The sequence below is a fragment of the Etheostoma spectabile genome, chromosome 2 (genome assembly GCF_008692095.1).
Source record: "Etheostoma spectabile isolate EspeVRDwgs_2016 chromosome 2, UIUC_Espe_1.0, whole genome shotgun sequence".
NCBI lineage: Eukaryota > Metazoa > Chordata > Actinopteri > Perciformes > Percidae > Etheostoma > Etheostoma spectabile.
Window position 1 is genome coordinate 17,218,417 of NC_045734.1, and position 25,281 is coordinate 17,243,697.

Sequence of the window (25,281 nt, forward strand, 5' to 3'; positions counted from 1 at the left end):
GTGTGTGGGTGTGTTTGTGTGTGTGTGTGTGTGTGAAGGAGAGCGAGAGATGAGTAGTTGTGCGTGTCTGTGTTCGTGAGCAAGCATAATATGGTCTTGAAGGGAATAAGCAGGTGATGTTTTAATAAAAACTGCACACTCTAAAGTGTCTGTTCTGAGGCATATCTTTTAGAATCAAACTGAGTATCTGCATACAGTTTTTCTCTATTATTGCTTTTATTATTTGTCAAGGGATTAGTGCCTTTTCTTTTTTACTTTTTTATCTTGGTTGCCCTTTTCTTTTAAAGTACTTCTGGCCATGCCTGCACAGTGAAAATGGTTTGATCTATATTGTTTTCCTCCTTTTAGAAGAAGCCATTTGCTGCCATTCACTCTTGCAAATGTGGAAAATAACATGAACCCAGGATTTGATTCACAGTTTCTGTTTTATTATTGTATGGTGCCAGAGTTGAGTGTGTGTTTCCTGTTACTCATGACACCTCACCCATGGAGGAAATTGAAGCATGTCGCCTGTTCAGTTATATTATTACATTTGTCTTTAGAGCGGTATACTGACAGGGGGGGGGGATTTGTTACTCCCAAGCTGCTTGGGAGTTTGAACAAAAATCTAGATAGGTGCATCATGAATTGAAAGAATAGATAAACATTGGTTTAACTCTAATAATCAAAACTGGCCAGTGCAACCCACCTTTACTTTACAAAAAGACCATAACTTGATGCAGAAAAGGCATAAATTGTTGCAGAAAAATCCACCAGAATGCAGAAAATTGTGTTTCACGTTAAAAATTTCAATTATACTAAAAGTGGAGATCTTAACTCGCCTAATGTTGAACCCAAAGTTATGCCCTTGGCAACGTTGATCCTTCAAGTCTCAAAACAATGATTACAAATCATTGTTTTGAGACTTGAAGACAATTTACAAATGTAAATATTTATAATGCTAACTTGCCCACTCTTTTTTCTCATTAAAAGTTTCAAAGAATACATATGGAAACCCTTGCAGGGTTGATTTACTCAAATTACAAAGCAAAAACATTGTGACGGTACAAGGAATTGAGGACCCAAACGCAGAAACAGGAGAGAGTTGAAGTTTATTTAACAAAAACAGGGGAATGCCAAAAGAGATCCAAAAATGCCAAACAAAGTCAAATTTTAGTCATTCCAATTGTTTCATCAAGCAAAAATGGCAAAGGTTTGTTGGTTGTGAAGATTTGTTATTTTGTGTGATTAGTAGTATTGTATTTCACTTATTTGGCATTGTTCATTGGACAAAGCAAGACATTTGAAGATTTCACCTTTGGTTTTTTATATCAACAGATTAATCACTAAAGAGTACTTTTTAGTTGCAGACAATTTTGGTTTTATATGTCTATGTTTTGAGATATCCATCTTTGAGGTTTCAGCTAGCTTAATATAATGGAATTGTGGAGTTTACAGCATTGAAAACACATGTTAAATTACAAAATCAGTGTGTCTTTCCTGAAACAGCATGCAGGTTAATCTGAATAATCCATAGAACATGATGTCAAGAGTTTTCATAGGGATTATTTTTCAGTAAAAGGTAGATCTAAGGGAAAACGTTCACTAGATGTTCTGTGGATTGTTCCCGGTAACTGAGGCAATGAATTTGGAAAGAAATTGTTGATTCTGAGTAATGTTTTAGTATATTGAGCACAATAAACAATGCTCAATGGATACTTCTCACATCATTGAGGTACATTAGTTCATGTTGGACACTAAATTAAATTGTATTTTACTTTATTTCAGAATTGTATATCATCTTTGTAAAGTTAATAAGGATATTTTTAGAATAAACATCCAATACCATATTATCATAACTACAACTATCACTTTTTCTCTGATTCACTTTTTCATATATATATTTTTTTACAGGATTGAACACCTGAGCTTGAACATGGCCATGCAGCTACTGGTGGGAGTCCCTCTAGAGATGGTCCACGGAGCCCTGCGGATTGGACTGGTCTATGTGTGTGGTGTGCTGGCAGGTGGGCATGTGGTCTCACACACAACAATTACAATATCAGTCCTTCTCCACTCACTGCATATATTTCCATCCCTTTTATCTACACACTCCCTCTACTACGGAGACAAACACACACACTATAGAGTTTTGCCTTTCAACTTTACCGTTGTTCCATCTGCTGTTGTGTGTTTTTCATGCATTCAACGGCCTATCAGGTTGCAGCCAGTGTGTTGGTAGATACTGGTCAATGAGAACATTTAGTGTGTGTGGCTGGGTGGGTGTTCAGGACAGATGGCCTTGCATTTCTGTTTTCCTACTAGACATGGTAGGATGTAGGGGCTATACTACATCTCAAATGTAACTCAATCAGAAGAACATGCGCGCGCGCGCGCACACACACACACACACACACACACACACACACACACACACACACACACACACACACACACACGCACGCACGCACACAGTAATAATGAAATAGGAAGGGGTAATGTGTGAGGTAGGGATGAAGACAGAAGAGATGCAGGGGAGATTTAATAAGCCTGAGAGAGCTTGGCGAGGGAGACCTAGATATGAAAAACATAGAGGTGGGATAAGAGTGGATGTGCGATTTAGAAGAAACCGAGTGATTAACTACAAATGAGAAAATAAAGCAGACATTACAGCTTTGAACAAAATGTCACTGCTCCCTTTCTACATCCCTATCAACATCAGGCACAAGTCATGTTCAGCCCTGTTATTATTATATTAAGTCAGTATTTCTGTGTTTTTGTGCGTGAGGAACCCTGTTTCTCTTTACTGAATCAGTACAAACTAATAAAGGCATCTTCTCCACTGTGTTCCCCAAAACAAACATTTTAGGCATTTAAAAAAATAGTTTTTCCCCTGGTACATAGGGGTGACACTTTTAGCTACAAATTAACTGGAGTGGAATTATTGGGCTTCTTTTTAAAATGAGGTTGAGTGTTTTTGGGATGGAAACATTGTGCCTTGTGGCAGTGAGTGAGTGAGTGAGTGAGTGAGTGAGTGAGTGAGTGTTAGTGCGAAGGGGGATGCGTGCGGTGTGTGGTGTGTTGTGTGGGGGGGGGGGGGGGGGGGGGGGGGGGGGGTCACAAACACCCTGGGGATACCAGCTGTGGTGGCCTGGCCTGTAGTATTGACCTTGCATTAAAATGAGGAAGAAATGTGGTATAAATCACACACACTTATGCACGCCCACAACCGAACACACACAAGTCTGCTGTTTTAATTAGATATCGACCACCAGCGGAAAAGGGGAGGCTGGGGTGTTTGGGTTTGTTGTGTCTGACTGGGCTTTTTTGTTTTTGGCAGCAGAATGACTGGCCAAAGTCACAATTCTCAGAACATTCAGCATTTTTGGATTTGTGGCATACATCGTGCATTAACGTTTTATAGGCTTCTGTTTTATGTGTGATCATTTTCATGGCATATTTGACTTTATTGGATACTAAACAGAGACAAGGAAAATAATGATTTAATTCCTAATGATGTGCGCTCTTTGAAAGGTTTTCTTTAATTATTGGAATTTTTTATGGTTAAGTTTATTGTTCAGCTGGATATAATAATACCCTGCCTAGTACACAATCTTTGCCATAATTTGTTAATAACCACATTTTAGAGATCATCGGCAAATGTGTTAATATCAGCTTACACAGTATATTGTTGTATTAAAATTAATTAATTCATGGTTTTACTCTCAATATCACAAGTTTGTTTGTCAGTGTGTGTGTGTTTATGTTAGAATGTTTATCAGTAAGTGAAGACATCATTATTTAAACACACTTCACTGTATACTGTACATTTCTCACGTTCTTTGTTACTTAATGTCATTTGTTTGTATTAATTCTTGAGCATTTCCAAAAAGAGGCTTTACATTTACTACGCAGTGACACTGCCAGATTGTGTGAAGAAACACAACAAGCAATAGTGAACAGAAAGGGGCTCAGCTGGCACATGCAGGGGTCAAGGCAGATTTCAGAGGTCAAGTAATGAATGAGAAAGGACAATGGCTTTGTAGGCCCAACACAAACTCTGACACTTTAATGGACACAATGGACCCGCATGGAAACACACAAGTACTCACATAATGGACACAAGACAAGTACATTGACACAAAATACAGAGGTCTACCTAGACTAGAGCATAAGGCAGGTGTAGCAACAAGTGTACAACAACAGAGGATCAGACACAAAAACAGACATGTAGACAAAAAAATAAACAACAGAGAAAGGGAAGTCCCACAAAGTCAAACAACAGACTTCGCTATTGCACATGACTTTGTAGATTCAGTCAAGTTAACATGCAGCCAAACTGTTGACGTTTTTCATTTTAAGAGCTAATGTGCATTATTATTTCCCCTAATGTTCCCAGTTCTTTCTCTGCGGTTTGGATAAACAGCCAAGATAAATGAGATGCCACTTTCGACTCTAAAAACTACAGGCCTCCTGGGGCCTGCTGAGGGACTATCAGAGACTGTGTCCTTGTCTGTGTGTTGTGTGCACAGGCAACCAAGCTAAAATAATGTTATCAAACCAAGTCAATTACAAGGATGGAAGTCAGCCTGCCCAGACACACTTCCTAAGCACAAGAACTACAAAGGTAGAGGGGTCCAGAACCAGGTGTTTGATTAAGTGTGTGTGTGTTTGTGTGTGTGTGTGTGTGTGTGTGTGTGTGTGTGTGTGTGTGTGTGTGTGTGTGTGTGTGAGTGTGTGTGTGTTTGAAGAGGAAGTAATGTTGAGTGCTTTAAAAGGGTGTAACCTAGAGAGTAGCAATCTTTTTAATCAATTAATTTTATTATTGAGTTGTGATTCAAACTGGATGCTTGATTTAAATGTATTCAGAATTAATTAAAGCTGCTACCACTTTTTCTATAATTCTTAATATTTGAATAATTTGGTTTATTTATTTGGAATCGATTCAGAAATGTAATTGAATTTAAAATAATAAATAAAAACAGGTCAGTGCCATGGAGAAAAGAGAATGGAAAGATATACTACAAAATGGAGTGGGTGGAGTGGGGAAAGAGAGAGAATAAGCAAATGAATGTGTTGTTTGCGTAATTTAATAGTCCAACTAAGCACATCTCTATCTCCTTTTTTCTTTTATTCTGTTTCTCTCTCTCACACACACACAGACACACTCACTCACTCAAGCAGTGAGAACAAATTTCTGCTGGTGACTCTGTCTTTAAATGTCCTCACATTTAAACATTTATTTAATGCTTGATTGGATCTTTTGTGCTCTCGTTGAATCTGTACCAAGGTACTAAAGAGAGCAATTCCCTGTTTGCAGCAGCTCAATTTGTATGAATGCATTTGTTTTACATAAAATCTCACTGTGTGCTGGTACAGTATGAGCAAGCATCTATTCATGCTATATATAATACACCCACATTAAATAGCGAGTAGCAAAGCCGCCTTGATGCTATTGAAAATAAATGTTTTCAGTTCACAAATGGTTAAAGCTTGTACAAAAACAGTTTAAATTAGTCAGTTAGTCACAGTGTCTGCCAGTATGCTCCTCTAAAGGAACAAAAATCCCATTTTCTGCTGAATGGTGAAAGCTCAGACTCAAGGTCGTAGCACGAATTTCAAATAAACAAAGTAGTTTATCATTTAATATTGTATTGCATTATAGGATATTTGCACAAAACATATTTATTCATTTATTTCCCAAACTGTCAGGCAAATCTAGTTGAGAAACATTTGCACCACACGCTCTATGAAGTAGATGTTAATAGCTAGCATATAAAGGGAAAAAGCCCCCCCAAACCCCCCCAAAAAGAAATTAAATTAAAAAACAACAACAAAAACAATGGCTCACATAAGTATTTGTAGTTGCTTGCAGTGATGAATTATCACCAGACTCTGCACTTCACCTCAACTCTCCCTGGGTCTCTTGTTGCTTTTTCATGATGTGGACAATACAAGAATGCCCTTATTTGTTTATTCACCTGAAGCATGTTCCTTTATAATCAATTCAGGGTCGTTGGCGGTATCTGTAACGGACATGACGGCTCCAGTGGTCGGCTCATCTGGTGGAGTGTATGCTCTGGTCTCAGCACATTTGGCCAATGTAGTAATGGTAAGTTTTTGTGTGCATCTGTTTGTAGATGATTATCACATCACTCAGTTATCCTGTGACTACAGAGCATTGCTGTTGACATCATCAAAGCAGCAGTTTTTTTGGGCCCAGCAGGTGCTGCTCTATCTGCAGATGCCATACATTCCTCACCATCAGTTTTTCTTTTTCCCCCAAAGATCAGAAAGTGTGTGAGCGGGTGCATGAGTGAAGAAATCCCTTCCCACCGCACTCTCTGACACCTGCTCTGTTTGGTCAAAACTCCCCATCTTGTGGGTCATCAAAGACACATTAGACACAAAGGCACTTATATGAACCTCCATTATGTGTATTAGGGTACTCCTTATGTACCCTGCCAGATCCTCCGCAATATTCTTCTTGACGTTTGGATAGGGGAGTTTGTCCTTCTCTCAGCTGAAATCACATTATCTAACACAGCATGAACAGCTTGGGGGTCAGAGTGGCTCTAGGGCTTTCAAAATTGACGTGAATTGAGACAGAGGGCGAGATATCATGTCATTCTGTCTGTATGTGTGTGTGTGTGTGTGTGTGTTGTTTGTCTGAGGAGGACTTGACCTTCTAGTGCAGTTTGTTCTGTCTTTATCATCACAACTTGAAAATGATCTTCTGAGTTACTCCATCCTTACTTTCTCTCTCTTTCTGTAGAATTGGTCGGGAATGAAGTGTCAGTTTAAGTTATTTCGGATGGCCATGGCTCTGGTTTGCAGTAAGTCTCAATAAAGACGCCACACTCCCCTTCACCTCATCTTAAGAATTATTTTTCAACAAAAGACTTGTACTTTTAATCTGCTTGTCATGATATTCCATCACCAGAATTTAATATTAATCTTGAATCTGTTTGTGAGAAGGAGAAGATCATTATAGTAGTTTCTAGGATACCTTTTTGGTATGTCCCTTTCCTCCAATACAGATACACACAGAAATGAATTGTTGCTTGGCACAATGTATAGTAATTCGTTAGAAAAGTGGTGGGTAACTTACTTCCACAATGTTTGAAAGCGAGCGAGCTGCTTCATAGCTTGTGCCTTTGACACACCCGCAACAATGAATATATTCCAAGTTTATTTTTACCAAATTACCAAGTTAATATGAGGATTCAGCACTGTGAGTGGCGCAAATCCAGTGAGTATCTTCAAAAGTCCAAAATTTCCTCTTTCAGTTACAATCCTTCCACCACAGCATGGAAACACTGTCTGTGAAAACACAAACAGGGACCTGTACAATCTTTTTTGTCATGGGCTCAATGGCCCATTATAGTTGTTGGTAACTAAATTAAAGTAACTCTAATTATTATACCTTGTAGAAGAGTTTTTTATTACATGTTAATACGTGCAGTAGTTGCTAATATTGTGTTTTCTCTTCTCTCTCTCCCTATACTTACTGCTCACAGTGAGTGTAGAGTTTGGTCGGGCAGTGTGGCTGCGGTTCTATCCACCGGCTTTTCCTCCATGCCCCAATCCTAGCTTCGTAGCTCACCTGGGAGGGGTGGTGGTTGGTCTGACGCTAGGTGTGGTAGTACTGCAGAACTACGAGCAACGACTCCAAGAGCAGTCCCTATTTTGGATCTTCTTCTGTGTCTACACCTTGTTTGTGCTCTGTGCCGTCTTCTGGAACATCTTTGCCTACAGCTTGCTTGATGTGCGACTGCCCCCACCACCATGACTTGCTTATTAGAGGCAGACTAGACTCTGGATCTCTTTTATCCCTCCATTGGTAGATCCCTGACCGCCTGGCTGGATGAGTCAGCCCTCATATTCTGAGCCTCATTGTGTGGTGATCGGAGTCATCTGACAGCCACCCTCATCCCTGCATCAGTGCTCTGATGCAGGGATGCACCTGACATGCAGCAGCCCTTGCTGTCGGTCTCATCATACCTTTTTCTGCCCACCTGGTCCCTTTTCTGGTTCAGTATTACCATTGTTTCCGTTTACCATACAAGCTGACCTACATCTGCTATTTGTCTACATCTCTGTTGGACGTTTGTGTCAAGAGTATCAGTCAGTGGGACTTTTGTTGACAGCACAATGACAAATGAGAAGTTTTAGATCTAAAACAACAGGAACAAGCAGAAACACTCCTGTCCACATGGCTTAACCTTCTCTGCCTCATCCTACACAATCCAACGGTGCCTTCTCATGGAGATGTCAGCCTGATGAAAGTATTTCTGCACAGTTGCCTCTTGTGTGGGGTGACAATAGTAAAGCCCTGCAGTATAACCCATTTTTAGACAGAAGAGTTCCTCATAATCCTGAAATCTGCCTGCACCCTCATCATCAGTAAGTTAAGAATAAGGTCATATGAGAGTAACCACTTTGTTGAGTTGGTGTTATGTAATCATTACAAGCAGCTCATAAACATGAAAGGTGTAGATTAAACAGACAGCATGATAGCTAAACCTCTCCAAGTTTGAGAGCATGGAGTATATAGGCTACAGCAAAAGTTATTATGAAATTACCTTTGAAGGAGTGTGGGTTAGTTGCCTTGAGACTTTTTTGCGTGCAAGTTGTGTGGCAAATGTACCATTGTGCATACAGATAAAGATGCAAGAAGCAGAAGTGCCATTCAGGCTTTTAAGCTTTCAAAAATGATGCCAAAACATTGCTACAAGCATTTGTGCAAGCAAAAATACATCTAATTTAGTCTGTAACGAGTCAGTCATACGTATGTACTGTAACAGAAAATGTTCATAATCTCAAGAAAAAAAAATCTCTCACTCACACCCTTTAAATAACTGATTAAAAATAGCAAAGAAGTGGCAGAAGTTTATTTATTGATTGGTGAGGTGGTGAATTAAGGCAAAGTTTAATTAGACTAATGAAAACACTCACCTGTGCCAATCTAAATCTTTCTTCTCATTACCAAAAATAGAAGAGCAAACATGCCTGACCTCGACTACATCTGGGCTGAGGTTGTTTCACTCTCATATCAGGAGGCATTTGGTGAAAGAAGAAAATCAATGCTCCCTCATTAGTTCTTGTCACAATGTAAATTGTCAATTGATTGGACCGGGATAGAAAACTACCCCCGCCCTATAAGCTGCAAGTCCCAAACTGTACTCTAACCTCATGTTACACTGGTAACTGCTTTGCACAAACATTATTATTATGTAATTATATAGAGATTAATATTTTAACATGCATTTGCTGTTGCTGATTTTTTTTTGTTTTTAACTTCGTGAAATTGGTATGTGTACATGTTTTTTGGTCTGTTTGCATTGTGATATGTTAGCTATATCCTGTATGTATCCTATTTATTGATTGGTTAAAAATGGTCTGGGGTTGTATGTAAAAAGGGCTATGACACAGAAGTGAGTGAGGGATAAATTTCTGATAATATTTTAACATTGTGCATATTTTGTAGATTTGATATGTACATACAGTAGTACATTAAACAGTTTCCTACAGAAATACATCTTTAAATGTTGCCCTCATTTATATCAGTTTTAACTCAGGTCACACACATTCACATGCACACATACAAACATACTGTATACGTTTTGTTCAATATTCTTGGGACAGGAATTACCCCCCATTGTGCAAAGAAAAGTGCAAGCAGGTTTCCAGCCTTGAAACCAGAGTAACTTTAAACTCCAACACCAGTGTTTAGAGAGAACTTAGAGTGGAGAGCCGGGTGGAGAAGCAGACATCAAAGTGATCAAGGAAATGTGTGAGCATACAAGAATCAGCCATAATTCATTCCGAGAAGGGGCTCCTAATCTGTCACTGAACGTCTCCTCTGTCTAGCTTGTATAACCATATGGAGAGTAGCGGCTTTGTAGGCATACAATGAAAAATTCATTAGGTGGCCAAAGAAAGCTGCCTCAGTTATGTTTCCCCGTCATAAATCTCAAATTTGAAAGGTAATCCTTCACCTTGGTGAGAAAGAGAAGACAAGTGAAGCTGCAGGGAAGGAAAATTGGTGTGAATGTGTATTTGTAGTGTATCTGCATTTATGCTGCCTGCTGAGGGCAGCACTTGTTAGAATTTGGCCACATTTATTTGCATTTCACTTCTTTTTAAGTTACATGCAAGACATGGGACTTGTTTCTAACAAGCTGATGGTGATGATGGTGTAACAGAGGCGTTGATGGTGTAATACTAAACCATTTATTCATCATTCAAGAACTTTTGACATAAAAGATATGTTGGTCAGTGCACATTAGACAGTGCCTTGGCTAAAGCCCCATTTACATCTGGTATCAAAATCTCATCTCTTTAGTACAAGGCACAGGCAATTATGACCTGACGTGGTCAAATGTATGTGGACACTGGTGCAAATTACACCTACTGAATGTGTTATTTTTGAACACCTCATTCTAATACTATGGGTAAATGTACAGCCTCTCCCTGGTTGCTGGTACATGCACCCCTTCGGCCACATTAGTGAAGTCTATCACAATTTATCCCAAAGGTGTTGGAGAGGGTTGATGCCATGGATCTGTGCCGGCAAATCAAGATCTATCACACATAGGAAAACATTTCTTTATTGACCTAGGTTTGTGCGTGCGTGTACACCCTCCCGTTGAAAGAAGAGTTCCTTCCTTGCCACAAAGCTGGAAGCAGAGATTGTCAAAAAGAATAGTGAATCCAGTGGAATGTCAATAGAACAGAAGAAACCATGAAAGCATATGTTGAGAGGATTGACTACGTCCTTGTTTCCATGTGTAATTTTGTACGAAATAAACAGCGTTTGAAAGAAATCATTTATTGAATGCCAAACATGCATGAATCCTTGACGCCAAGGAACAACGGGACCCAGTTTCGATTTCCGCAACGTTGCCTCCATCAGGTGGACACTGTCAACATTTAACAACCTCCCAAACAACCTGCAGTGAAGTGGGGTCCCACATAATACCAGCAATACAACTTGAAGCCTGTAAGAACACCATTTGAAAACATATCATTGTAGAAACTTGCTGAAGAAATAAAACGTATGGTGGTATTGTGATAATATGAAATTTTAACCCATGGGGGCGTGTCTATGACATGCGCCTATTTGCTGTCATCGCGAGACTACAGTCTCTCCACCACAACTTCCTCCAGCAAAGCGCCATTTTCGGCGTCGTTACGGGACTACAGCATGCTGTTGTCAAACAGATAATAAGACTAGTATTTAACGTTGTAAGACCTCTTTTTCAGCGTTCATAAAAATGGGACGAAAGAAGAAGAAGCAGATGAAGCCATGGTGCTGGTATCCTTTTGACTCGATGATAAAACGCCAACGTCGAAATGCCAGAGGCTAAACGTTAGCTTGACAAAAGGAAGGCCTAAGCGAGCCTCTCGGAGGGCTTATCGGCTTGTAAGATGACGTTAGCTTAACTATTTGTCCATTGGAGGCTCATCGTTTTAAGGATTGATTTGAATCCAGTCTACATTTAATACCCATAAAATATGTGGCGCCGAGTACTTTTACGCAGTAACGTTAATGTTAACGCTAGTTGATAGCGTTGAGTTCACGGTACTGCCAAGAGAAAGGTAGCCTATCGTAAATTTTAGCTAGCTAACGTTAACATGTTAGCCAATCATTAATGATTCAGGTACTGTTATGAGTCAAGCTTAATTAATTATTAATCTGAAACCTTGTTTTTCTGAGTTGTTGGTAACCTTTAATGTTAAAATTTGCGCTACCATGTTATTGATCATAAATGTAGATGAAGAGCACGAGAGTATATTTAGGCATTTACATTATTTCTAAGACTTAAATTTGATTATCTGGCTTTGTGAACTTGGATGTTGTCTAATCTAGGTTGTAGATTAGATTATACTTTATTCAACCCACAGCGGGAAAAGTCCCTTATTATAGCAGCCTAGTGTATTTTGGTGTTTTGCTGAGGTTCCCTGATGCGACATAATTCTTAACTTTTTACTCAAGGTACTGTAATCGAGACTTTGATGATGAAAAGATCCTCATTCAGCATCAGAAGGCAAAGCATTTTAAATGTCATATCTGCCACAAGAAGTTGTACACAGGCCCAGGCTTGGCCATCCATTGCATGCAGGTTCGTGCCTTTTCCTTTGTCATTCATCTTAGTTTGATTCCTAAGTTCAACTGTCTTTGGTACCATAATTCCTGGCCAAGGGATGTACTGTGCTTGTTGTGACGGTATGAACTTTGCACGCGTTACAGGTACACAAAGAGACAATTGACAGTGTACCTAATGCAATTCCTGGAAGAACAGACATTGAGCTGGAGATCTACGGTATGGAGGGGATTCCAGAGAAAGACATGCAGGAAAGAAGACGAACATTAGAACAGAAATCACAAGGTTTGTACACTTTCATGTACTTTTTGGCCAATTTAAGTAAAAGCCCAGATAATCAAATTACATTTTTTCCTTGATTTTTGTAATGGTTTTGTGAATTTGGCATGATTACCTTTCTGTTTGCAGAGAGTCAAAAGAAGAAGTCTAATAACCAGGATGATTCGGATGAGGACGATGACGATGATGATGAAGCAGGACCATCAGTTCAGCAGGTTTCTGCTGTCCAGCCCCAGGCAGGCTACGCTGCTCCAATGGCCCAGCTTGGGATGCCTCCTGTGGCCGGCGCACCTGGGATGCACCCTGGAGGGTATCAAGGCAAGGATCTCTTTAAAAAAAAAAACAACAACAACACAGAAGCTGGGCATCAGCACTGACGCAACTTGACAAAATAATAAGTTGACTTTGAATTAGGGCCCTCATACCTACCATTTCAGTTTGATCCAAACCAAAATTGCAATTGTGAAAACTTTCCCCTGACCAAACCGCTAAACATTGGTCCACTGGACTGGATGAAATTGACCCATGGTCGTGTTCGTTTCTAGTGCAATAAAACATGTTTTGCATGGTTTGGACTTTAGGACCAATTACTAAAAGGTAATTATTACTAAAAGGCTATCGTTGTTATACGAGTAGCATAGTGCCACACTTGCACTCGTTCAGTGCAAGTGTGTTGGTCGACTGAGTGGTGGCAGTGGATGCGCTAGGAGCAGGCAGGTGTTGACAATCGGAGTAGAGAATAAATTAAGTAGACCAATTAGAAATTAGGTGGTAATACGTGTACAGTCTAGGTCTCAGTTTGTCCATGAATTAACATTGCAGCTCCTCAAGCCCCAAGTAAAGTTCTTTTTCTTGCCTTCTAACTACTGGGTAAGTGAAGAATCCAGCATTTTACGCATTGTCAACCCGTCTTTCTTGACTGTCTGTAGTGCAGCAATATTCTTACAGAGGTGGATTTTTTTTCCTTCGTTGTGTCCCTACACCGCTTGCCTTAAAACCAAAAAACTTAAACACCAAACAGCTCGTCACTTTTGGCACAAGTTGAGGCATCTCCAGTGTCTCTTTCTTCATCATCCATCTCTCTTTTCTGTCCTTGACTGTGCAGTACAGACCGAGCCTTTTGCTCTCCCAGCTGTTATGCTATTTGGCTAGCTAGCAGCTGTAACGTTACCTTTCCGGCCATTCGGCTGTGTAAATTTGGAAGTGTACAATTAGTGTTACAAATTGTTGGTGTTCAATTTTTGCCGTGTTTTACACCATTAAAAAGAGTTAGTTGTGGATTGCTAATTGTTGTATCCTTTATTAAGTACAACTTATACATTGGAAATGCACAAACAAGGACAAAGACAATCAAACAGATGTATGAAATGCAGAGATGTGATGACGACAACAGAAGTAATCTAGGTATTAGTCGGAGATGCTTAAATGTGACTGTCTTGATTGTAACGAATAAATATAAATTCTAGCTTATAAATAAAAAGACTGACGTGTCCAACAACTTGACCATCTAATCATAGGACCAAGTCAGAATTTTGCAAGTCCCATTCAAGTATCAAGCCCTAAACTTGAGAGTTTAAAGTACGTAACAAGGTATTTGTGCTTGTTTTGAAGTGATGTAGTTTTGAGTTGTTAGTTAACAAAACATGCCCTCTGATCGTTACAGGAATGCCTCCCATGATGCCGGGTGTTCCTCCAATGATGCACGGCATGCCCCCTGCCATGCACGGCATGCCACCAGGGTAAGGGATCTCTCACTGATGTTTAATGATATTTTTTCAGATTTTGTGCTATTTTCAGTTTGATTCTTTATTAAAGTGATTGTTCGGAGTAATTTCACTCTAGGGTCCTTTGCACGACAACCTTGAGCCAAACAACCTCCCAGAAGCTTTTTTCACCTGGGTCTATTTGTACTACTCTAGAAGTTTGGTATCATTTCGGGCATGATTAGTGGGGTAATTTACCAGATACACAGTTGGTTCCATTAGCGCCTGCACTAAGCTATTCAGCTGACGAGGGTAACTCGCCCAATGTTCGACCCAGGAGGAAAAAAGCTTCTGGGAGGTTGTTTGGCTCTAGGTCATGGTGCAAAGAACCCTAGGGTGAAATTACTCCAAACCATCACTTTAATGATTATATGCCCATATAACAACGTATTTGTTTTGGGAAATAAATTAGATGTAATTTCACTGTAGTTATAGCACCAAATCATCATTCTCTTAATGTCTTTTGCAGCATGATGCCAATGGGTGGAATGATGCCTCCCATGATGCCAGGGATGCCAGGTATGCCCCACGGTGAGTTGGAGTTTCGCTTAGGGGTACAACAGACATTTAAAATCCTTTCCGCATATAAATGGAATAAGTATTTGTCAGTGATTTCATTTTGACATTTTTCCAATGGTATTGTCTTTTAAATGTATAGTTTCCAACAAATTATGATCTAAGAATATGATCACACTGATGAGATCTTATACGCAAAATGTTTATGAACCATGTTTCCAGGATAACTCTTTATTTCATGCTTAGATTGTAACTATTGCTCAAAGTATAACTGCGGTGGCTTACGTTTTATAGATTTTTAGGCAGGTGTAGCTGAATATGTATGTTAAAAAAAAAAGAAAAGACAATTTGCCTGTTAAGTGAAATCCAACTGACATTCGGGACCAGTCTAATAAAACAGACTTTGGTCAAACAGACAATTCTAGCTCCTTAAGTGCACTCTGCCTGCTTATTTCTGTTTTCTATGTAATGGTCCAAAAATTTAAGTAACCTGTTTGGATAATTGTTTAGGAATGCCACATCACATGGCTCCAAGGCCAGGCATGCCTCATATGGCCCCATCCGCTGCAGCAGGAGCGATACCCAGTCGACCAGCAGTACCAGTGGCTCAGCCCGCCGTCACCAAACCTCTCTTCCCCAGTGCAGCACAGGTGGGCACCATGAACTCCTCCCCTGGTGTTTCACATTAATCTTTCTAGGCCTTCAATGAACACAGTGCTCAGTAATAGTGTTTTATTTCTTTATTTTTGTAGTCAGCTGGTGCCCTTTTTTCCTCTCTTACCACATCTCATTTTTTAAATTTGTTTCACTATTATGTAGTATATTTTGAATTTGGATTGATTATGTGGACATGTTACATGTCAATACTGTGATCTCCTTCCCACAATGCTGCAGATGGGCGCTGGTGGTCACAGCAGCACAGCAGCTGTTTCCTCTCCGCCTGCAGACCTTCAGTCTGCCTCCTCTCAGCCTCCCTTTCCTAACACGCCACAAGTAGGCTCACAGACAGGACTTTGACTTGGGCTGTGGCAGCTGCATGTTGCTTATTAACTCTGCCTGTAAATTCTCAAGTTGTAAACTAGGCTAATTACTAGCAATATTTGCCTTGTTCATCAAAATGAGCACATAGGCTACAATATTATAGGCTACAATGTTGATGTCAGAGGATGTTTATCCCTGACAACACCTGGGATACTTTTTGTCTGTGCGCTTTATTACTATGCATGTGCTTTAACACAGAATGAGGCAAAACAATGGATTGACATGGATCTTATTTTGCATCATTCACCCCTCAAAAACCTCTGAAGCATGAATACTGTAATAACGACTTATCATGCTAAATAACTGCTTTGCGCCGGTCATTCCAATTATTTCCAACTACCCCTGGCGTCGCGCACCACGAATTTGACACTTTGCATTGCGCTCAAAGTTCAAAATATTTCAGATTTGACATAGTTGGCGCTGACCTGGCCCAATTTGTGTATTATCTGATGATTATTTTACTCTTCTGGATACAAATTTCATGTTATATTTACTTATCAGTTTAAAGTAAATGGTGTAATTGTTTTGTTACTAAAAGTAAGTCAACATGGTCGAATCAATATATTTCCACAGTTTAAAATGAAATCTGAATACTACTTAACTAGATTCCGAGTGACCAAACTATGAATAAAAATTAAACTTTGAGCATTTAATAAAAGGGCAAACCTTCTTAAATTAAATGTTTGGGGAGGGGGTTAAATTTCTGAGTAATGTGTTACAAAATGATTGTCACAAAGGTATAATCCATTGAAGGCTTTTGTTTTTTTGCATCTTTGTAAGAACGCAGCAGTGGACTACCAGTCAGTTACCTGTCATGTGTCTTTGTACAGGCCCAGCAGAGCACTTCAGGAGCTGCAGCTTCAAACTCCCACAGTACAGCCGCCTCCTCTGATCCTCCCAAAGCAACATTCCCTGCCTACACCCAGCCCTCTGTCTCTTCTTGCTCTTCCACTTCTTCTTCTAACCCCTCTAGCAGCACTGTGGCCAAACCCCCAGCCACAGTGCCCTCCAAACCTGCCACCCTCACCACCACGAGTGCAACTAGTAAGTTGATCCATCCTGATGAGGATATCTCACTGGTAAGTTGCTTGAGCTTTCTATTTTGCCCTTTTCACAGTAAGTAATGACTGATACATATAATAGTACATCTGTTGATGAATGGGTTGGTGTAATATTTTACCATCAGCCTGAATACAAATATCATGAACATCATAAATTATAAAGATATTTTTGGGATACCTGCAAAGCATTTATATCCTTACTCTTACTTAGTAGTTTCTCTTTTGTGGTTATGTTGAAGGATGATTCTGAACTTTAATATCCTCAGTGTGAAATCAGGGCACGCCAACATTGGCATCCAATTCCTCATCATTGTTGTGAGTGTTTATCGTTGTACTGTACGGGGCATAATATGGTTTCTTTAGTCTGAAATGTTTGTCCCTGCCAACAGGAAGAGATGAGGGCCCAATTGCCCCGTTACCAGCGTCTTACACCCAGGCCCGGTCAGGCCCACGTGGCTGCTCCCCCAGTGGCGTCTGTGGGCAGCATAATGCCCCCACAGCAAGGCATGCCACCACAGCAGCCTGGCATGAGGCATCCCATGCATGGTAAGAAAATGCTTGTTAGGAGATCAGTGTAAATTCAGTTTGTGAACTATGTGTTCAGTCATTTTATTAACACTATCTTTTATTGTATAATCAATTAATTGGCTTTACAGTTTCATTGCAATGAGCGTTCAGCATTTTTTCCAGCAATTTATTGCTCTAGATCAGTGGTTTCCAGATGTCTTCAAGTCATGGTACTTCTTAATAGAATATATATTTTATGGCACATTAAGTCAGTAATGAAGTAGCTTTTAGTATACATTTAATACACTTTTTGGATATATAATGAGGGCAAGTTCAACCTAAAAATGGGTGCTAAGTTGCTCTTCAGTTACTTGATTTTAAATAGAAAGGTAAATAATGAATTTATGTAAGCTACAGTTTAATACCTGTTTAATCTGCAAGAATTTCTGCATTAACACATTCTGCTCTCCCTGTTTTCTCCCTGCAGGTCAGTATGGTGCTCCTCCTCAGGGCATGCCAAGTTACATGCCTGGAGGGATGCCTCCATATGGGCAGGGTCCTCCTATGGTGCCCTCTTACCAGGGAGGCCCTCCCATGGGCATGAGGCCGCCCGTCATGTCTCCGGCTGGACGCTACTGAAGCAGCAAAGCAGCCACCACATTAGGTTTGAGGTTAACACCTTTCTCTCATCCTTGTGCTTTTTCAAACCTAGCTGCAAGCAAAGAGCAGTAAGACCAGTGGTGGTGAAGACAAACATTATTTGTTAGAACACATGGACGTTTAATGTAACATCTTTATTGGAACCAACCACCACACATGTTCCTGAAAGCTATTTGTTGTCATTTGATTACATGTGAGGATATATTTTTCCCCTATAGGTTTCACTCAGGTTTATAGAAGTGAAGTGTGTTAAAATGATTCATATTTCTTTTGAAGCTGCTGGAGTTACATGAACGTACCAACTCCTTACAAAGGCAAGTTTCTCTTGTAAACATTTTTTTATTTTTGTTTATTTTTTTTGGTAGATTGATTGAGGCCCTCACAGCATGCTTAGGTGCTGTTGGACTTGCGTCCCCAACCTTGGTTGGTGAGGGTCTCAGTGACAAAGATGATTCCAACTCAGTAGTGTTAAAATTCACGATTCATCAGTCTCTAGCTTTATCCTTTTATTTCAGGTTTGTTTTTAATATTTCCTGATCAAAAGGGTACCTGTATGCATCCTTTGTAATGTTTTATGAATCTGTTGTAATAAAATTCATCTTGAAATCCAATGCTGGTTTGTCCTGACGTGCGTGGAGGTGAGTGATGAAGGTTTGTACTGGTGTTCTTATCTTATTGCTATGTTTAACTGCAGGACTTCATCAGGTATTTATAAACCAAGTTTGCCACCATCAATTTTTTTTTTTTTGTCGAGTCCACCTTTAAATTGTCTTTATGAATGACTTGAAGAAATTGAAGTACAAAAAATGCATTTCCATTAGTCAAGAAATGGAATAAAGTTTTAGATTTAGAAAAACTAAGATGTTGGCCAACTTCTGGTTCCGAATACTGCATGTTACCCCATGATAAGGATGGAAATAACTGCAGATTAAATAATACTTGTAGATATTGTTCACTTACACAAATATGAAAGAAACAATTTCATTCCTGATAAGTTGACGTTTTGTCTGTACATACATTCTAGAACTCAAACATGCATGACTGCTTTAATGTTAGTGTTTGTCATGTCCCTATAATCTACTACAAAACAACAAACCCAACAATACACTAGCTCTGTTTTAAATACTAATTTTATGAAGCTCACTTTTTCAGATCACAAAAGTTTTATGAGCCTTCACAACCTTCAAAGTACGAAGTTTACAAGTGATTTATTTATTTTTACTTTGCTACGTAGTGTTTGCAACTGATATGCAATTTACTGGTTAATTGGTTTATCCCTGTTTGAATTACTAATGATGAAAACACTCCGATGGTGGTTGTCAGATGCCAACGGAAACAGCTAAATGGTAAATCAGATTGCGCCTGTAGTTGTGATATACAGCAGCAATTTCCTTTTTATTGCTTCTTCATCCTGTCCTGCAAAAGGATGTATGACCTAATCCACACCTAAGTAAAACTACATCAGCAAGAAGGAACAGTGGCCACTAGGAGGCCCTCACTTGCAATAAAGGATACCTAATAATATATTTCTAAACAGTCCTTCAAATAAATCAACACCTTAAATGGTCTCAACAGAAACTGCTTTGCTAAATTGGCATTTACTGCAGTGCTAGTTTGTATTGCTGGGTGTTTTTTTTTTTTTGTCCGTCCAACCTTTTTGTTCTAAATGTGTTTTCATAATCATTGGCCAGTGACATCTGCATTGATTTGGCGTTGAGGTTTTTGTACAGAGCAGTCTTTGAGAGATTAAATGACCATGCAAAGATGTTGACAGCAGGTGCACAAATTTAAGTTTTTAGTGCACATAGGGAACAAAAGACATGGTGGCAAGAAGTTCTTCTAGGTGTTTAGTGTGGCACGAGTTTTACATATCACTTACTGCTTTGTATTTGTTTTTGTCTGTAGCCCATCCATATCAGCATTAAAACCCACTGAGCTGGCATTAAAAGGTCAGTTAATCCCAGTAAGTACCCAATGTTTATTATGTGGCTCTGTCCCGTACAACTGGATGTTAGGCCTTGTATTACACAATGCAGCATTTAAAAATATTCTATTAATAATTGAAAACTCTTAAATATGTTTTGTGTATAAGAGATTGAAGAGCATTTGTAGCTATTAAAAGGAACTGTGTGTGTCTGAGAGAGAGAGAGGGTCAGCTTACCTTAATGAGAAATAAAAATATCACTTTTCCTAAGTGGTGTCTAGCGCAGTGGCCTTTTGGGCTTGTGGCTTGTTAAAAGGGTATTTCACTTCCATAAAGTTCAACATCTACAAACATTGAGTTCTATGTTTTCCACAATGTAACTTAATAGCATTTTTCATTAGACCTTTCTCACCTGATAAACACCCATGTCTTTCAAACAGCAATTTATAAAACAGACTTTCTGTCAAAAATGGAAGTTTTAAACCTAATGTCAGATAGATTTTTTTAGACTCCAGAGCCACAGAACAAACTTTTTCTAAAGGCTGAGTGGCAGTCCTCTAGCGGCAACTGATCTTAATATGTGCAATGGGAGCCCCTTATAAAATGACGCAATGTCTACGTAGCCGCATGACACAGGTTATGGCCTCAGTGTGAATAGGATTTTGTGTGTGGTAATCACAGAATTTTATAATGAATTTATCCATTAAAGATTAACTGCAACATTTTCTACTACTGCTACTATACAGAAACCATTCTTATTCTGAATTAAACACCTTTTTATAGGGACTATTTCTTTGAACAAAGAATCATCAAACCACTTATCTAAATTGTATTGCAGTATGGAGGCTGAAACTCATATCTCAAAACTTAGACCAAAATTATCAACATGGCTAGATGCCACTAGAGATATTTTTTCTTCATTTGGGTGAACTGACTCTAAGTAAAATCTCAATTGTTGGCTGCAACATGTACTTGAGTTTTAAAAGTAAACATTCATTGTGAATGACGAGCTGTTTACCGCTAGTATGTAAGGAAAATGTTTCTTTGACAGAGTTTAAATGTATTAAAAAATGTTTTTTACTAACTGTTATGACCAGTCAAACCGACTATCAAAACCAAGAGCAGAGAAGCTCAAATTACAACACACAGGGAGTCTGACTACACGCCATTACTTAGATACTCAGGATGTCAGTACAACCTTTTTTTATTTATTTATTTTTAATATTAAATCAAACATTTGTTTAGTGTTCTATTAATGTTCTGAATGTTGAGTACAACCATTAAAAACTACAGCCCCTTAAAAGAAACACAAGCTGTCCTATAGAGAACAATTGTCCAGGAAGTAGATTGACTGAATGAACATGTTATGCTTTACAATGTCACAATTATGTTTTTGTTTTAAATAAAACTATTGCATTATTTTGTCGCCACTTGTCTTCATTTAATTAAATCAGGATGTGAGGTGAAATCCACTATTTTGAGGTGCACAGCACCTTTAGGTGCTCAGTGTGCATGTATGGGCATTCAAAAATAGTGCACCACCTAGTGGCGTATAGGGGATATTATTGACCTTCTTTAACAGACCAACTGCTTCCCATGATAGAAATCCTAATAAAGTCTGGTGATAGACACAGTCTGATACATGTATTGTTAAAGGCAGTGGTTCCCAAACTTTTTCAGCTCAAGACCCAAAAGAGAAATTTGGTGTCTCCCTGGGACCCAAATTTACAAAAATACACCATGAATCATTGTAACATCTACATTTTTAAACTGTGGACAAAAGACGGAAGAAACCATGAATTTAAATGTATATGAAGTATATTTATTCCATTATAATAGTAAACAAAAACAGAAAAGGTCTCTATTCTTCTGTGTCTGCGACCCATTTTGGGTCCCGACCCTAAGTTTGGGAAACATTGGTTTAAGGTATATACTGTTATATGAGAGCATACCAATAATATGGAGTATGAAGCCTGATTAATGCAGTGATGGTAAAGATAACTTTATTAAAGCATTTCATATTTGGTTATTTCTTGTGGCACTATTTTAGCCATTAAGATGAGAATATTGAGTTTAACTCCTTAAATGTTCGCTTATAAATGACCATTAAGTAAAAATAGACTTGAAAATAAATATGATACAGTCAAAGTTCCAGAAAATACTATTTTAGCTATTTTAACAATTTATTAAATGTTTTTTTTTTAGGAATAGGAGTATTTCCTGATATTGAGTTAGTATTGTGTATTTTGGCCATTTTTTAAATAAGTCACTGTAGCTTTTGATACTGATGTAAGAATTGATATGATTACCTACAGTGTATAACTATACACTACTGCCATTAGATGTATAGTTTGAAGTAAAGTAATTCAATGGGAACTTCAAGGACCTTAAGGCTGGCTTTATATTTTCATTTTGTGTCTTTCTTCCTCGGTTAGGCTGCATACATTTCTGGAGGACAGAGAGACTACAGTCTTCGTAAACATTTAGCTTCAAAGCAAGCCTACCAAGCAATACTAGCAAAGCTTCATGAGTGCATTCACAGGTACTGGCAAACAAAAGGTTAGCTCATCTATAAAAGTGAAAACCCTCAAGTTGCAGCCTCTCAAATGGCAGCACCCTTCATAAACAGCAGCACTCTATAAACGGTCCCTAAAACCTACTTTGCTATACATACACACACCTAATTGTGGTTTCCTGCTGCTGGACTAGTACAAGATAAAAGAACTACAGAGCAAACGGCCTGTTTAGAGAGAAATATTTGATACCACAATATGCAACTTTGTGTGCACTTGGATGTGTACTTATATGTCCATTTGTACATTGAAAAGATTATGTAGTCATTCCTCTTGTCCATATTGTCTGTGTAAAGATGTTTTTCCTATAGCTGAGACTGAGCTAAGGTTTTTTTCCATTGCTTAAGTCCAATAACAACATATTGAAGCTGTACTTGAGACTTGCATGATTTTTGCTATCAAGTCTTTGAGCAGTCAAGCCTCAAGTCACTATTTTTTACTTTTTTTTTCTTTTCTTTTTTTAAACAGTTGACATTTTTTCCACTGATGCAAATTATTAAATAAAAAAACAGACACGTCCTATTCTGTCAGAACAGGCAGGCAGAATAATTTCCTCTGGGAAATGCACAAACTATTTTGTCCATAGAAAGATTTTCTCGGGCATGTGAGACGCCCTGAATGCAGATTTTGACCAAAACAACTTTAATTTAACTTAAGAGTCGGGTCAAACTGCCTAAAACAAAACAAAAAACTTGGATCTTTGGGGACCTCCATACACATGTTGGATCTTACTATGCTGCTGGTCCTTGTAACATACTTTATAATCTAATTAAAATCTTTCAGATGTGTTGTGTTATATTTTTAATTTATTAATATATTGCCTTAGAAGGAGCTGATTCAACATACATAGTGTTGGTTAGTGTTTGCTTCCTCTTGTGTAAATCTCGAGGTTTGAAGGTGGAGCTCCTCTCGGTTTCCTTTACAGTTAACAAAACTTGTGTCATCCAGTTGTGAGTGATTGCATGTGTGCTGTCATGGTTTACATCACTGACTTCCCTTAGGAACTTAATTAGTGTCTTCTGACAGAATTAAAGATGACGATTCATGGGATCCAGTACCTGGCATGTCTGTGGACTCTGTTTATCACACAGACTGGATTTGGTAAATTTATCATTTGCTTCTTTTTCCAGTTTGAATTGTTTTGGAGTGTAAGAATAAGAACGAGGGAAGTTATTGGGATTCATTGTCTACGTCACAACAATATAATGCCCCTTTATTGATTGTGCCAGAATAATTTACTTTTGGTAAATTTTTGGGGGCTGCAGTTTGTTAGCTGCTTTTACTTTGAAACTTAAATCTTTAAGCATATCACTTTTTTCACCAGACAAATATTGTTTCTATGTTTTTATCAAGTCTGCAGTGACATACAGTTCTTGGAGAGGCATGAGGGGGAATCTGTTGTTCTTCCCTGTGTAATTGACAAAAGAAACCCTTCGCCCTTTGGTGTCTACCTGATGCGCAACTGGCTGAAAACCAGTGAAGTGCTGTTCATGCACACCGAGAGCGACGTCAGTGCAGATAAGCGCATCAGTGTCAGTGGAGACCCGAGCAGCCACTCTCTGAATGTGACCATCTCTCAGCTAAGGGCCAGTGACACAGACCGCTACTACTGTGAGTTTGTTGCGAACAACCCTTTGGATGAAGACGAACGAACACGGGGAAAGACTGAATTCTTCCTTCTTGTTAATGCTGGTGAGTGTTTCTTTCCATTCACTTTTCCACTCACGTTTTTCACCCACAAAAGAGTAAAGTTTCCAAAACTACCACAAAACAAGAAGAGTAAATGTAGTTGGTTGACATTTGAAAAGTGTGCTTGGTGCTGTTGTTTGTTTCAATACCCGTGCTCCCACTAAGCACCACGGTCTAATAAAGCATACTTTATAAGGTGTCGTAAATGATAATGCTTGTTATTAAATGAGGTTTGGTCCAGGTGCCAGGCATTTAAAGAGCTAACTAATGATGTAAAGTATGTTATGCTGGAGGAGGATATACACCAGTAAAAGGAATTTTTCACAACCTGGCAAACCTAAAACTTCACCTTATTTTTGAGGTTTTACTGACATTTCGGTTAACTCTTACCACCCCTATATAAATGATGCCTTATTAAAAGTGGTACCAAGTATTATTTTCTTTGTTGTGTGACTGTTTTTTTTTCCTCTCCAAAAAAAACATTGTCTCTGAACAAACTGTTCAGAGACAATGTTGTGAAACATGCTCAAAGTTCAACACAACTCTCTTGAAATCTAAGCTGTTGTTTTTCTTTTTTTGACACACATTCAGCATTTTGCCGTTGATGACTCACTCTGGTCAGTTTCGTTTGTGGTCCACCATTGCCAATCATTAGAATAGCCTGGCCGTGAATCCCCTCCTCTTATTTGTGCTAGTTCCAGATCTAAAATTACAAACCCACCGTTACCACCACCAGCAGAAACAATTAAAATATAAAGTCATACTGAGTTTTAATGAACTTCTAAAATTTAGGAAATATTAGTCACAACACTAGGTGGAGTTGGAAGCTCCTCTCACCCTCTTTAAACCGGTTAAAACAGCAGACACCATGCCAGTTAGCCAAGAGAATAGGAAACTGTTCTTTGTTATTTCTCTGAACCCCAAATATACAGTGCCTTGCGAAAGTATTCGGCCCCCTTGAACCTTTTGACCTTTTTCCACATTTCAGGCTTCAAACATAAAGATATAAAACTGTAATTTATGTGACACAATTATGAAGTGGAACAAAATTTATTTGATATACTACAAACTTTTTTAACAAATAAAAAACTGAAAAATTGGATGTGTAAAATGATTCGGCCCCTTTACTTTCAGTGCAGCAAACTCTCTCCAGGAGTTCAGTGAGGATCTCTGAATGAT

At 38.8% G+C, this 25,281-nt stretch overlaps 3 protein-coding genes across 10 annotated transcripts in view; all 3 read left to right on the forward strand.

The window, feature by feature from the left end:
• Nucleotides 1–9,742, forward strand: part of rhbdl3 (rhomboid, veinlet-like 3 (Drosophila)) — a 58,168-nt gene extending 48,426 nt beyond the window's left edge. For 4 of the 5 annotated variants that reach the window (XM_032529122.1, XM_032529142.1, XM_032529160.1 and 1 more), the window contains 4 exons: nucleotides 1,894–2,006; nucleotides 5,991–6,091; nucleotides 6,755–6,815; nucleotides 7,500–7,771. In XM_032529122.1, coding sequence (XP_032385013.1) covers nucleotides 1,894–2,006; nucleotides 5,991–6,091; nucleotides 6,755–6,815; nucleotides 7,500–7,771 — 547 coding nt within the window. Of the gene's footprint in view, nucleotides 1–1,893; nucleotides 2,007–5,990; nucleotides 6,092–6,754; nucleotides 6,816–7,499 lie in introns of all 5 variants that reach the window. The other variant, XM_032529132.1, reaches the window with a different exon arrangement.
• A 1,308-nt stretch (nucleotides 9,743–11,050) lies between these two features.
• On the forward strand, nucleotides 11,051–18,527 carry znf207b (zinc finger protein 207, b). 3 transcript variants are annotated; one of them, XM_032529103.1, is made up of 12 exons: nucleotides 11,051–11,299; nucleotides 11,981–12,107; nucleotides 12,236–12,374; nucleotides 12,498–12,686; nucleotides 14,032–14,107; nucleotides 14,601–14,662; nucleotides 15,158–15,297; nucleotides 15,542–15,640; nucleotides 16,519–16,767; nucleotides 17,139–17,295; nucleotides 17,744–17,920; nucleotides 18,193–18,527. In XM_032529103.1, the coding sequence occupies exons 1-11, from the start codon at nucleotides 11,259–11,261 to the stop codon at nucleotides 17,893–17,895; spliced, it is 1,431 nt and encodes a 476-aa protein (XP_032384994.1). In that variant the 5' UTR covers nucleotides 11,051–11,258; the 3' UTR covers nucleotides 17,896–17,920; nucleotides 18,193–18,527. The 3 variants fall into 3 exon arrangements, with proteins under 3 accessions (XP_032384994.1, XP_032384986.1, XP_032385000.1); XM_032529095.1 differs by having other exon boundaries at nucleotides 17,744–18,527; XM_032529109.1 differs by lacking the exon at nucleotides 15,542–15,640 and having other exon boundaries at nucleotides 17,744–18,527.
• Nucleotides 18,528–23,214: 4,687 nt separating this feature from the next.
• The window catches only part of cd7al (cd7 antigen-like), a 6,849-nt gene continuing 4,782 nt past the window's right edge, over nucleotides 23,215–25,281 (forward strand). The window contains exons 1-2 of one of the 2 annotated variants that reach the window (XM_032529183.1): nucleotides 23,215–23,514; nucleotides 23,767–24,105. In XM_032529183.1, the coding sequence (XP_032385074.1) occupies nucleotides 23,448–23,514; nucleotides 23,767–24,105 (406 nt within the window). In that variant the 5' untranslated portion in view covers nucleotides 23,215–23,447. The remainder of the gene's footprint in view (nucleotides 23,515–23,766; nucleotides 24,106–25,281) is intronic. The other variant, XM_032529173.1, reaches the window with a different exon arrangement.

Coding starts and splice junctions, on each gene's coding strand:
- znf207b (XM_032529095.1), top strand. CDS start 11,259: ATGGGACGAAAGAAGAAGAAGCAGATGAAGCCATGGTGCTG. Junction 12,375..12,497: donor ATTAGAACAGAAATCACAAG/GTTTGTACACTT, acceptor TTCTGTTTGCAG/AGAGTCAAAAGAAGAAGTCT. Junction 12,687..14,031: donor GCACCCTGGAGGGTATCAAG/GCAAGGATCTCT, acceptor TGATCGTTACAG/GAATGCCTCCCATGATGCCG.